Source organism: Chrysoperla carnea, chromosome 3 (genome assembly GCF_905475395.1).
Source record: "Chrysoperla carnea chromosome 3, inChrCarn1.1, whole genome shotgun sequence".
NCBI lineage: Eukaryota > Metazoa > Arthropoda > Insecta > Neuroptera > Chrysopidae > Chrysoperla > Chrysoperla carnea.
In genome coordinates, this window is record NC_058339.1 from 63,410,025 (window position 1) to 63,423,416 (window position 13,392).

The 13,392-nt window shown below is 28.8% G+C and overlaps 1 protein-coding gene across 3 annotated transcripts in view; it reads right to left on the reverse strand.

Moving 5' to 3' along the window:
- Positions 1–5,766: 5,766 nt before the first annotated feature.
- Positions 5,767–13,392, reverse strand: part of LOC123295767 (NADPH--cytochrome P450 reductase) — a 33,616-nt gene continuing 25,990 nt past the window's right edge. For 2 of the 3 annotated variants that reach the window (XM_044877214.1, XM_044877213.1), the window contains exons 4-7: positions 10,353–10,477; positions 10,093–10,281; positions 8,725–9,789; positions 5,767–7,827 (exon numbers count right to left, since the gene is read on the reverse strand). In XM_044877214.1, coding sequence (XP_044733149.1) covers positions 7,683–7,827; positions 8,725–9,789; positions 10,093–10,281; positions 10,353–10,477 — 1,524 coding nt within the window. In that variant the 3' untranslated portion in view covers positions 5,767–7,682. Of the gene's footprint in view, positions 7,828–8,724; positions 9,790–10,092; positions 10,282–10,352; positions 10,478–10,545; positions 10,667–13,392 lie in introns of those variants that run through there. The other variant, XM_044877215.1, reaches the window with a different exon arrangement.

The window sequence follows — 13,392 nt, forward strand, 5'->3', positions numbered from 1 at the left end:
ACAAATATCTTATTTGCTGGTAACGATTTGATATTTGTAAGATCATAGAATATATGTATAATTATAAAGCAAATATTTTAACATTTCTAAAAACATTATTGACCAAAATTATTAGCAATAATTTCACCTCTTTGAAATAATGATGTTATGAATTTTCATTTAACATTTAAGAAAATGCAATTAGGAAAAATTCGAAAATTTTGTTTGAGAAAACTTTTAATAAAAAAATTCATAACATTAGCCTTTTTCTTCTGAAGATTTGGGGGGGGGGGGTGGTCTTATAAATTCATTTTATGAGGTTATGATCTAAATGTAAATCTATGAACATATTAAAACATAATACATACGAAAGTATAATTTCCAATGTTTGTATTTAAATTATTAAATAAATTATAAAATACATTCAATTAACTAAATAATATATTTAATTTTTGATTGATATCTAGATTATAACCTCATAAAATGAATTTGTAAACTCCCACCCCAAACCTTCAGTGGAAAAAGCATGAAAAAGGCTAATTGAAAATAATTTTAGGGACAGGAATCTCTCAGATGATCTACTCTTTGATTCCAAATAATAACCAAAAATTGTATTCAATGAATTATCAAGGCTTAAACAGGAAACAAGGGTAAAACATCGATGTCCCAAAATATTTATCAAATTTTTTAGAAATGTTAGAAACAAATTTTGGACGCATATTTTAGTGAATTTATGGAATTCAGGGATTATTTCTGGAATAAAAGTTTGAAACGTATTCTTGATACGTGTGGGACCTTATTTTGTGCTTTTGGCGTTATAATTTTGTTGACTGCTACTTGACTAAGTTTCAGCTACCAGCACAAAATCACCAATAGGAGAGAAATTATTTCAAATCATTCCGTTTAGCAGCTTGTTAAGTAAAAAATTCCATTAAAAACAACGGACATATTATTTTAACAGAAAGATAGGAACTTCCTGTTGAGAGTTATTTATACCTTAAGTTTAAGCATCCGTTAAACGCACGGGTGCGCAGATAAAATGCATTTAATTTGACGACAATTTAATTTGGAAACATGTAAATCTACCTAAATACAAAAAGAACAAATAAATTATATTTTTTATGCATGCAATTCGTTATGTGTTATGTTAACATTAATTAATAGTTCAATGTTAAAATAATTTTTATTGTCTTTAATTACTTGTGATTATGTTAATTATTGTTCTTTGTACATAAAATAATTCCAAATAGACTGAATATAATTTGGAAAAAAAATAAAACAAAATTCGTACAAATTTATAATATTAATTTATTTTTATGATGATTATTAATAATATATATTATATAGATATGTAATACTGATTCGTCCATTATTGTAAATTATTCAAAAGAAACAGTAATTTTAGTTCTAGAATATTAGATTTGTAAAAACAAAAAAATTATACAATCGCCAGATTCTTACAATTGTAAATATTAATTAGAATGTATTTTTTGTTTGTAAAAATTTGTTTCTGAAACAATTATTATTTTAGCCTAAGTTTTTATGTTATTGAATGTGAGTTGTGGCAGCTTGTCTTCTTTGCTCATTAAAATGGCCATCAATAATTGTAATGGGTGATTTTTTAATGACTATATAAAAAATGCATTCTTTATTTGAATCGATAGTACGGTCCATATAATTTAATGTTTGAAGATTATTTCATGCAAAAGTAGACCGAGGCTGCGCCTCGAATGGTCCATCCTCTTAGTCCAATTTTGGCATACTCTTTCCAATATTTCGGCCGGTATCTCACGAATAAATGCTTCAATGTTGTCTTCCAATGCGTCAATCGAAGTGGGCTTGTCAGTAACGACATGAGGCTTAACATAGTCCCTCGAAAATGGTCTAAAGACGTTAAAGCGCACGATCTAGGCGGCCAATTGACCGGTCCCAAACGTGAAATAAACTGCTCACGGAATTTACCTCTCAATTGGTTCATTGTTCTGCGTGCTGTGTGGCATGTGGCATCGTCTTGCTGAAACCACATGTCATGCAGGTCAAGCACTTCCATTTTGGCCAAAAAAAGGTTGGATATCATCTGACAGTAGCGCTAACTATTCACAGTTACGTTGCGATTCGCATCATCTTTAGTACGAGTCAACTACGATTAAATGATGCCACCAGCCCATAATCCACACCAAACTGTAACTTTTTCTCGATGCATTAGTAGCTCTTGCAATGCTTCTGGCTGATCTTCATTCCAAAATCGACAATTCTGCTTATTTACGTATCCATTGAACCAAAAATGAGCTTTGTCGCTGAACACAATTTTTCGATAAAAAAGTGGATATTCCGCCAACTTTTCAAGAGCCCATTCACCAAAAATTCTGCGTTGTGGTAGGTGGTTCGGCTTCAACTCTTGCACCAGCTGTATTTTGTAAGGGTTCACACCTGTATCCTTCAGCAAAATTTTCCATGTTGTTGAGTAACAGAGGCCCAATTGCTGCGAACAGCACCGATTCGATAATTGATGGTCATCACTGGATCGATTAAACTGAGCATAAAAAGGAAGAATCACGCGATGAACTTTCTTAACAGAACACGCATAATGATAATATAATTTAATGATTTGCAAGCGTTGTTCGTTTGTAAAACGATTCATGGTTAAATTGTAGACTTAAGTGAAGATGTTTGGCAGTGACACAAAACACGAAACGTGCGTGAGCTGACAAAATCAGTTTTGCCAAAAAGAAAACAGTTAAAAAATCACCCGTTACTAAAAAGTCAAATCAAATTCGAAACAGAAAGTTACGAAGAAAATAGTAAACTAATACCAATAGTTACTTTGATAACGTTTATCATAAATTAGTCAAAACTTACTTGAGATAAAACCAATATAAACCATTAGTTTCAATGTCACTTTTAGTTTTTTCAAAGTTTATTTTTGCTGTAGTCTATTTGCGCTGCTTTCTCAAATTCGTTCACAATATTTTGATCCAAAAGTAATGATTCTCTAGAGCCAAGCATCAGCGTAGCAAGTCTTCCTCTTTGCAATTACTCCCGTAATTGTGTTATTCTGATTTAACATGTCAGATATTAATCCTGAGTCACAAATATTTCCTGGCTCGAAATATTTCATCTTGATTCATCATATCGACTTCATCTATTCAAATGTTTGTAGTTGGCTGCCTCGTATAAATTCTTCGTGTTTCTTTTCCAAGATAGTTCTAAGTCCAGAACAACTTTTAAAATATCAATTACTTTTTAAATCAGCTTTATCTAAGAAATTTATTTAGTTATAATGATAATCTTTCAAAGGGCGAATTTATTAGGTTTCCATTTTAAGTGTCTTTAATTTTCTAAAGAACTTAAATAAATCCTCAAATCAAACTAGAAAACAAAATTATGGAAAATAATTGTTTAAATGAAACTGTGATATCACACAACTCATTAATCTAGCTAAATCATTCATATTTAAATTGCAATTCCTTAAATTAAGGTATTTCCAAACTATATTAGCTGATCCGCGGATATCCGCGTATACATATTCGATTTTAACGCTAAGATGCCAAAGCCACAAATAAAAATGTAAACCATACTTAAACAACTCAGCTGATTTTATCATTGAATTGAAAGGCAAAAGATACTTTGTTATACATTTTAATGTGCTGACCTCTTTTATATGTGTATAAAATGTGTGTATGGTTTACAAAATAGTAACCAAACATTTCCGTTAAATATTATGTATCTATGGGTGTTGCAAATTATAGTTCATTTTTCAATATAAAGTAAATGTATGAGCGGCATTGATATAATTAATATATAGTATATAATTTCAAACGACTAACAAATATTTTTATCCTTATTTTATCAAAATACTTAACAATCCGATGGTCACTCTCCCAAAGTTTTAAGGAAAAATATTTTTACGGTATTTAGGAAAGTATATGTCGAATTTCAGAACAAAAACACTCAGAATCTTTCATTTTACTTCACCATGTTTATGGAGATGCATGTTAAATTTCTCCAACTTACGTAACGATTCTCTCAAAAAAGTCATGATGATAAACTCTCGAAAAAATTTAACTAATTTCTGGGGATTCATTTTACTAATATTGTGAATTTCGTGAAGTTCTTGACATCCTAATAAAAGTTTGGAAATACCTTAAAATTTATTTTAATTTTTAACAATTTATTTACAGTTGTACGAATAATAAAATTATGTATGAAATCGATTACAGTCTTTAATAACAGCATACATATGAAATACAAAAAATAAAAAGGATAATAGTATATTATTAAATAAAAACTCTTTGTAGCCTAACAGACAGTTTTGTATACTTACATTGGTATTTATTAATATTATAACAAGTCAAATTAGTTTTGAAAAAAATCGCAAATTAGATGATAAATTTTTTTGATCTGACAAGAAGAAAGACAGTTTGTTGTACTGAATTTTAATAATAAATAATAAAGATATTAAAAAAGATTTCTCAAATATATTTTTAAACCTATTAGAAACACCCAAAGCATCGAAATTCGAAGAGAGTGTGTTCGAACAAAAAGGTGAGTTTAAATTATACATGTTACAAATGTTCTATGAAATCGAGTAATAATTAAGATCTCAGCGGCGTGATAGTAAAAAATGAAATTTTCATTAGGTCATCCAGCTGATCGTTTTCATTGAATAAAAAGACAATATAATGCATTGCTATATTTTGTATTATTATGTTTAAAGAGTACTTTTGAGTTTTGACAGCTAATTCCTTTCGTTATTTAAAAAAATTGTTCTCCTTGACTTTTGCCTACTTCTGATATTACTTTTGTGTGTATTTGGATACTGTTTATACAAATTTTTTTTGGTTATCGTGTTGTGTTTTTAGCCGACTTCAAAAAAGGAGAAGGTTCTCAATTCGACTGTATTTTTTTTATGTTTGTTACCTCAGAACTTTCGACTGGGTTAATTTGAAAGCTGGTGCTTCCCGTGTGGTCCAACTTAGTCCAGATCTGACAATAGCATCCATGAGTAAACCATTTAAGTCTTAAATTTGCATTAAGTATGTGCGTGACAAATGGATGAATAACTCAATATCACGCCAACCGATTTCGATGATTCTTTTTATAGTGACAAATTAGTTAGGCACGTAGAGTCCGCCACCAAATTAGAAACGAGTAACATACACAATAATAGTAATTACGATTAGCTAATTTATACTGATGACTACTTGCCAGTCGAAATACGTATTTTTATAATACAAAAATTTAATCTAAGAAATTGGGGCAAAAATCGAAGTTTATTTAGTAATAGTCTATGTCTATAAAGTGACCTACGAAGAGGTTCCAATTAATATCGGTAGAAATATAAATTTTGTAAAGGAATTGTTATTTCTACAAGTATAAACCTTTCTTTAGAAACTCTAGCTACTTTAAGTACAAACCTTTCTTTTACGGGTGTTCGTTGATCGACACTCAAAAAATCGCAAATACGATTGAAAAAGTGCTAGAAAAATGTTGTAACCGGATAATAAAAAAAGAACTATTAAAAAAAAAACTCAATTTATTACAAATATATCTTTTGAATGTACAATATATGTATAATATTCTTAAACAAGAGATTTTGTAATAATAACAAGTGAATTGAAAGAGTAAAAATTAACAATTAAAAAGTATTTATAACGAACGATAATAATGATGTATCGAATCTAAGAAGTTTCCCCAACCAAATGACTAATTCTGTAAATATACACAAATATTATTCCTATATTTATTATTTTATATTTATTTCTTAAATAGTTGTTACAATCAATCAATTTTTATAATAAAAACTCTTGCTTAAGATAAATTCAACAAGTCAATAAAAATATGACAATATCGGTGGCATTCTGTAACTATTGTTTCATTGTTATGTATAGTAAATTGGCTTCGTGTTTTTGTGCGGAGACACAATATAAAGGACATGTCACGAAAATGATTATTTACGGACATTAATAAGGCACTTAAAAGATTTGTCAACGTTTCATATTAGGAAATTGTCTGTCTTATGCAAAAAGGGTTCTCTTTTATAAAAAGTACATATTTTACAACATATTTCCTATGTAAATTAAATTGAGCGTAAATAAATGAACCCTTTAATTGATCCACAAGTTGACTTACAACTGATACCATACCGTTCGCAATAGGCGCATGCCTAGAATCGAAAGATTGGAAATGAATATCCAATGAGTCAGAAACTTTTTTGTCGCTACTTTTAGTCATATTGTCATTAAATATAGTTTTAAATAATCGATAAATATGAATCAAGTAAATTAATGTGCAAAGTTTAAATGGATATGTATGAAGCTCCTACCGTTAGGTTTAAAATAATAACTGAATTAATGCAAAGAAATTTTAAAACAAGTACCTTCTCCTTAGTTTTTGGGTGATGCGTGCTTAGCCCTTCGCCCATCGTGTGATAAGCGCAACGCCGAATTTTAAGTTTTCTTAAAATTATTAAATAATTGTGAACGTCAGAAGCTCACAATAAATGTAATCCTATTATAAATTTTCTAGTATTCATTAAAACATATTTCATTCCAATTATTATATGTCGAAATTAAATAGCCAATTTTAAATGCCCTCAGACTCCAAAAATGCGGTTTTTTACGCGACCAAAGCTTGGTAATTACCTTTCGAGTACAGCGTTATCAGATACTCAAACTAACCGTAGGTCCACATGTGTTTTATTATTTGAATTGTATCTAAATTATTTACAGGGTACGTTGATCAAGGTAATTAATGTTTTTATTTATGATATGACGCGACCAACTCTGTGTGAAAATTTCACGCGATAGATGATGGCCCAATCATGACACAAGCTATACTTTTATTCGTATAGATTTAAATACAAGGAATTTGCTATGACTCAAAAAAAAACGAAAATATCGTCTTCTCGATATGAAATTTCTTAGAAAATAGATATGTACAACGTTAATTCAAAGATATTACCCTTAATCCCATCACACCAGGATTTGCTAGATATTCCCGAATAAATGTTCTACAAGAGAAAATATTTACATTTGTACGGCAATTGAACTCACAAAATATTGCAAATCGGACTGTTATTAAAAATTTTATTACACTATCGTGTATAGTTTTCTTCAATAATCTCCGCAACACTTAGCATCTTTTATTGATTGAGATAAAATGCCAACAATATAATAATTTTTTTTTTATTATTATGAAAACATATCACCCATATATTCTCATTTAGAATAAATTGAATAAAAACAGTAGGTATAAATAAATTTATTATTTTTTAACTAAAAAGTAATAATGTTAATTGATTTCCCAAAATTTGTGTTTTAAAAAATACTTAGTTTTTGTTGTGATAAAGAATTAAATAAGCCACATAGTGACTAAAAGCAAACATATATTACGCATGCACCAATTGAAAATCAAACCTTGAATTTGATTTACAATTTAAAAAAAAGTTAAGTCATAATTTTTTTTTTTTTGTGTGTTTTTAAATATATTTATTTATAAAAAATAATCCTTTTTATTTAAAAAATAATAATAAACTAATTATCTCATATTTTTTTTTGCCTTAATGTATAACTCAGTTTACCCTTACGGCACTTTTTTTTTTGTTTTCATATAATTGTTATGTACTTTTTATCAATTATATAGTTCAATTCATTTAAATAACTGATAAATAATTTAAATTTACTACAATAAAAACATAATGTTCAACTCCAAACATCGGATGAATATCGTTTTTGACTTTCCATTTTCTTGATATACGCCACTGCTTGTGGTTCAGTCATATTTCCTTTCTCCATAACTACTTTAGTAATTATATTACGTACATCCAAAGCCATTGATCGAGCATCACTGTAATAAAGGAAATTTTCGAATATTATTATAAATTCCACTTGATAAAGTTACACAGCGAATGAAAATTGGCGGTACTTTTCGATTAATGGTTAAGTGTTTAAAAAAGTCACGGAAAACGCTAACAAAAAATATTTTAAAGATTGGAAATAAACTAAATCCTTAAAGTATCGCGCCACAGGGGGTTAGTTAGGGATTAAAGGCGGCAAAATAAATATTGATGATTGAATATGACAGAGAATTTGTTAGATATCTAAATTTATTGAACTTCTTTACAATACAAGTTAAGAATTTTCATATTAAAAACCATTAGCCCGCCGTCAACGCGATAGTTAGTAGTTTTTAAGAAAAAACCGGAGCGTAGAAAGTTATTAAAAAAAAAAAAGGATAAAAAGAGGAAAACGAAAAAAAAATAAAGGGTTATAGATTTTAACGCGAAAATCGCGTTTTTTACCATTTATTTTCTCGGCGTAGCTTTTAATGGTATCTTTACGTAAACATTTTCGTCGCAAAATATTATAAACTGTCCGTACAATTTGCGAAAATGCATTATTTTTGGTAAGAGTTGCTTTACAACCTCTGCATAATTATTAATATCGTAGACAATTTCCTATGAGTTATATGTGCCGAGAAAATATATGGCGAAAGCTAAAACTATGTTTTCTCGTTTCCAGTCGGATTTCCATTGGATTTGACTTCAAGGGGTTCTGAAACCCCCTATTTTTTGTTGTTGTTTAATAGTTTTTTTTTTTAATACTGAAGTATTTTGCGCCACACATATTGCACTCTTAGTTTACGATAAAAAAACACCAATAAAAATTGATGTCGGAGAAAATTTTTCAAATTAATATTTTAGTTATGAAGATTATGAAGAAAAAAAAATAGATATATACATACCCACAAATATAAATATGACCATTATTTTCACCAATCACTCTCCAAATTTCATCACTATCCTTTTCTAGTAAATGTGTAACATATTGTTTTTCCTTTTGATCTCTGGAGAATGCAACTTTTAATGTCAAGCTACCTTTCTCAACATACTCTTTAAGTTCTTCTTCATAAATGAAATCTTCGGACTTCTTTCGACAACCAAAGTATAAAATTGTATCACCAACTTCTTTACCTTCTTGTTTTGATAAATGACGTTCTTGAATAAATCCACGGAATGGTGCTAAACCAGTACCAGGACCAATCATAATAATTGGTGTTTGTGTTCTATTAGGTAAACGGAATTGTGATTTTCGAACGAACACTGGAACTCTTGGTGGTGTTGTTCCATTATCGGGTTTTTTCTGAGCAAGCCATGATGTAGCAACACCCTTATGAATTCTATTGGTTGGAGTCTCATATTGAACAAGTACAGCAGTAATATGAATTGTGCTTGGATAAACACGGCCTGAAGATGATATTGAGTAGTATCTGGGTTGAAGACGTGGTAACAATTCACAAAGATGATCAATTGCTGGACGACAAGATGGTGAATCTTCCAAAACATCAACAATGTTACGATTTTCTTCATTTATCCATTTTTGATATAAAGCTTTGCCTTCAGGTGAAATACTTGCCATTAACTTCAACCGTTCTTTCTCAGCTGGGTCGGTGGCATATTCAGACAATTCCTTTAAAACGTGAGTACGAGGATTCATGGTAATATCCAAATAATGTGTTAAAGCTGTGCGGTAGCTGCAAGGACATGGGAACGGATGTTTCTTACTTGATTCTTCGTCAGTATTAGTTAATGTAAAGATTGTATCTAAATCAGCATTGCACATTTTTCCAATTTTATTTACAAGTTCTGTATCGTTTACTGGATACACAGCTAAATGATCACCAGATTCATATCGAATTTTAGAACCTTCAATGTCGAATTCAATATGCATACAGGATCGGCCACCACCTTTGTGTAATTCACGATTTACAACAATTGGTGCTAAATAAGGATTTTTGGCATCGAATGGTCTGCAAAAAAAAAATTATTTCTATTACTTCAAGAAATTGCCCCTCTTTATACTTCGAAATTTACAATAACAATCTAATAAATAAGAAGTTAAAAAATTCAATAGCTGCCAATAATCAAACCGGGTCTCTAGGTATCCAACCCAGCGCCTCTTCCGTCTCAGCCCCCACTGTTCTTATGATGTTTTTCACTTCTTATTATATTATTAAAAATAATTAAAGAAGTGAAAAATGGTAAGTAAATTTGTTCGATTTTTCGTATGAACTGCCACAAACTAAAATTATTGAATAAAAATTTTAACTTACGGTCTTTGTGTTTGATAAGAATATAATCGAGCAATTTCTCCAGTATATACACGTTCTGGAATTTCATCTTTATGTTCCAATAATTTGTATTGACGAATACTTTCATCATCTCCAGTTGCTTCAATACCGAAAAACTCACAAACGGCTGGCCAAAAACGATCTTTCCATGTAATGAAATCATCTTCAATGCTATACAACAACAAAATTAATTAATATTTGCACAAAAAACCAACAAGAAATCCTTTTTTATAGATACTTACTTGGCATCATCATCTCCTAAACCTAATTCGAATACTCGTGAAGCTCCAAGCTCTTCAAGTCGATTATCGACATAAATTGCAATTTCGTTGTAATGTTCATAAGTTTTATTACCAAGCCCAAAAACCTGGAAACAAAATAAAACAAAATATTGATCACATAAATTGAAAAATTTGTTTCCAAATAACAATGTACCTTATTATATTCAAAAGACGCGGTTTTTAGGAGATTGCGCATTTGTGCTATAGGTCGATAGATTTTATACATATTTTGTTTAAATCGTTTATATAAACATGTTTATTGCGTTTTATAACTAAAAATTTTATTCATTTATTCGAAAAAGATGAATTATATATTAAGAATATTAAAAGTGCAGTGCGATAAAATTTGAATAAACACATGAATACAAAAAAATTGTATAATGAGTATGATTATGAGATTCTATGATTAAAGGAAAAATATTATTATTGAATTAGATTATTTTTCAGAAATTGAATGATATTAACATGATTTCTTGTAGGAACAGTTTCATTTTTTACTTATTCTATATCTAATTATACATTCAATTATTAAATAAAAATGAATGATAATGAATTAAATAATAACCTACTTATAATGAAGAATTATGGACTTTTACCTAAAAGAATATTCTGTAAATACTGTTCATATATATTTATTAAATTTGCCACTAGGGGGCAAGATTACTTGTAATTATTTTTTTGGGATTGTATTTTAAATTCAGGGTCATATTTAAGTTCACTTGAATTTAATATGACGATATTTTAAAAAATAAATTTTTAATTATACAACCATTTCTAGTCTAATCAATGATTATTATCACTTAAAAACAATTTCTTTTACGCATTTTATCGCTTTGTATTATAATTGCTTTATATGACGTAAAACTAAATAAATATAATCAAATAAGCAATGTCATTCTTGAAATATATTAAATTCACGACTAGAGTGGATTTTTTATTTGCGTATTTATTGTACAAGAAATCAAATTGAGTTATTGGGTTCAGGATTAATCAAAGTTATACATTTTCCTGAATGCGGCCAAGTTCATTAATGACCAAAATCGATCCATAGAAAAGGAGTTGAAAATGAAGCGGAAACATTACATTATGAATATCTCGGTAAATTTTTGTAAAAAGGGGATATTTATGTGATAGATAAATCGAATAAAAAAACCTTTAGGTATATCTAAAAATTTGTATTACAATTTTTTTATGTAATAAAATTGATTATTAAAAATGTAAACACGTACAGAAAAGTAAAATAATATTACATTATTATGACGTAACCCACTTTCATTGTTAATTGTCGTAAATATATTCTTTTAGAATATTAAATTTTTTTAAATACATTCCAATTACTTTATGGTATCGATATTAATATTCGAATAGAGAAGGAGATAATTCGTGAACGCTTTAAACCAGATTTTCATAAGCTTGAAAAGAGAAAAGGGCAAACGCGCTGGCACGAGAGGGTTTATCTATGCGCGTCTCTCACAAAAGCCTGTAATATTTTTATGATTACAATACTGATCACTATATTATATACAAGTTAAATAAAATATTTTAATTAAATCAAATAAGCTTATAATATTATTATGGTTTTTGTATGTTAATCATTGGATTATAAAGTTAATATCTCCTCAGCGCCATTACAATTTGACAACCATGGCAAAAGATTTAGCGTCAAATTTAATTAATTACATTACATAAAGTGTCGAACGATTGTAGGCGTGCCAACATCTGAGGTAATTGCTTAGGTAAAATCCATTGTAAATTCGTAAGAAAAAATGTAAAGTGATACGTGATAAGTTTTTTTTTGTAAGTAAAAAAGCGAAAAGGTTCAGTGAAATCACGATGTTTTATGTAAAACATTTTGTGATATGAAAATTTAACATTCATGTATATTTTTTTGATAAATGACCATCTATTCTTTTGATAAATGTATTTTTTTCCATAAATATCCCTAGCTGACCTAAGCAATTACCTCAGATGTTGGCACGCTTCTCACTGTACGGAAAGATAGGCGATGAAAGTAAATGGTCAAGTGTCACGATGAAATCGCACCTTAAAAGTGGGATTCATGGCAAGTGTCATTTTTATCTCAATTATTGTTCTTTAATCTTATATTTTCTCTTAAATATGCCTGTTTTTTCCTGGATACGCAATAAGTTCCTTCTTCCTTTATCAAATATTCCATGATTTACTTATCATTTTAAAGCTTATCGTGTTTGCTAATGGCGAAAAATTGACTCGCGGTCTAAAAATGTACCACTTAGAAAAAACAGACTAGAGAAATAATATTAAGATTTAATTTTGTTCATTATGTAATTTGTATATCATATCTGCAATAAAAAATAGAATTGCATATAAATAAAAAGAAAGTAAATTATTATTGATATTTTGTATCACTTTTTTCTTAGCGTGCAACGAATATCACATTGCGGAATTCCGCTCGGGCTAAGCTAGTCAAATACTTAGTTAGTTTGGTGCTTTCTTCTTATCAAGAAAGAGTCAAAAAATTACTAATATTAAACATTTTTTTACAAGGTAGAAAACCCTTTACAAGAGTCATTTTAGATTCAAGAGCATTTATTAAAAATGACAGACTTGTACAATGTGGCTAAATATTTCTAAAGATTTCTAAATTGTAAACATTTTAATGCATTTTCTTCTAGAAATATTAAATTTTATAGTAATTTTGATTCTTTTTCTAGTATTGAATATATTTTTCTACAATTTGCTTTGCATTGACCCATTCATATGTGCAAGGTTAATTTAGCCAATGACTGCCATTACTTTTTATTTAATAAAAAAATTCTAGACTTAAAAATTGAACATATATTTTCATTTTTCATTCATTTGTTTTTGATCAAGTACAATTATGAAGTAATGATCAATTTTCGTGTTTTGACATATAGTAAGTTCAAAGTTACAATATTTAATAACTATAATTATTCAAAGTCTTATACATATTCAAGGTTGTTAATAATTCTGGAATTCAATAAAACAAGTAATGGAAAAA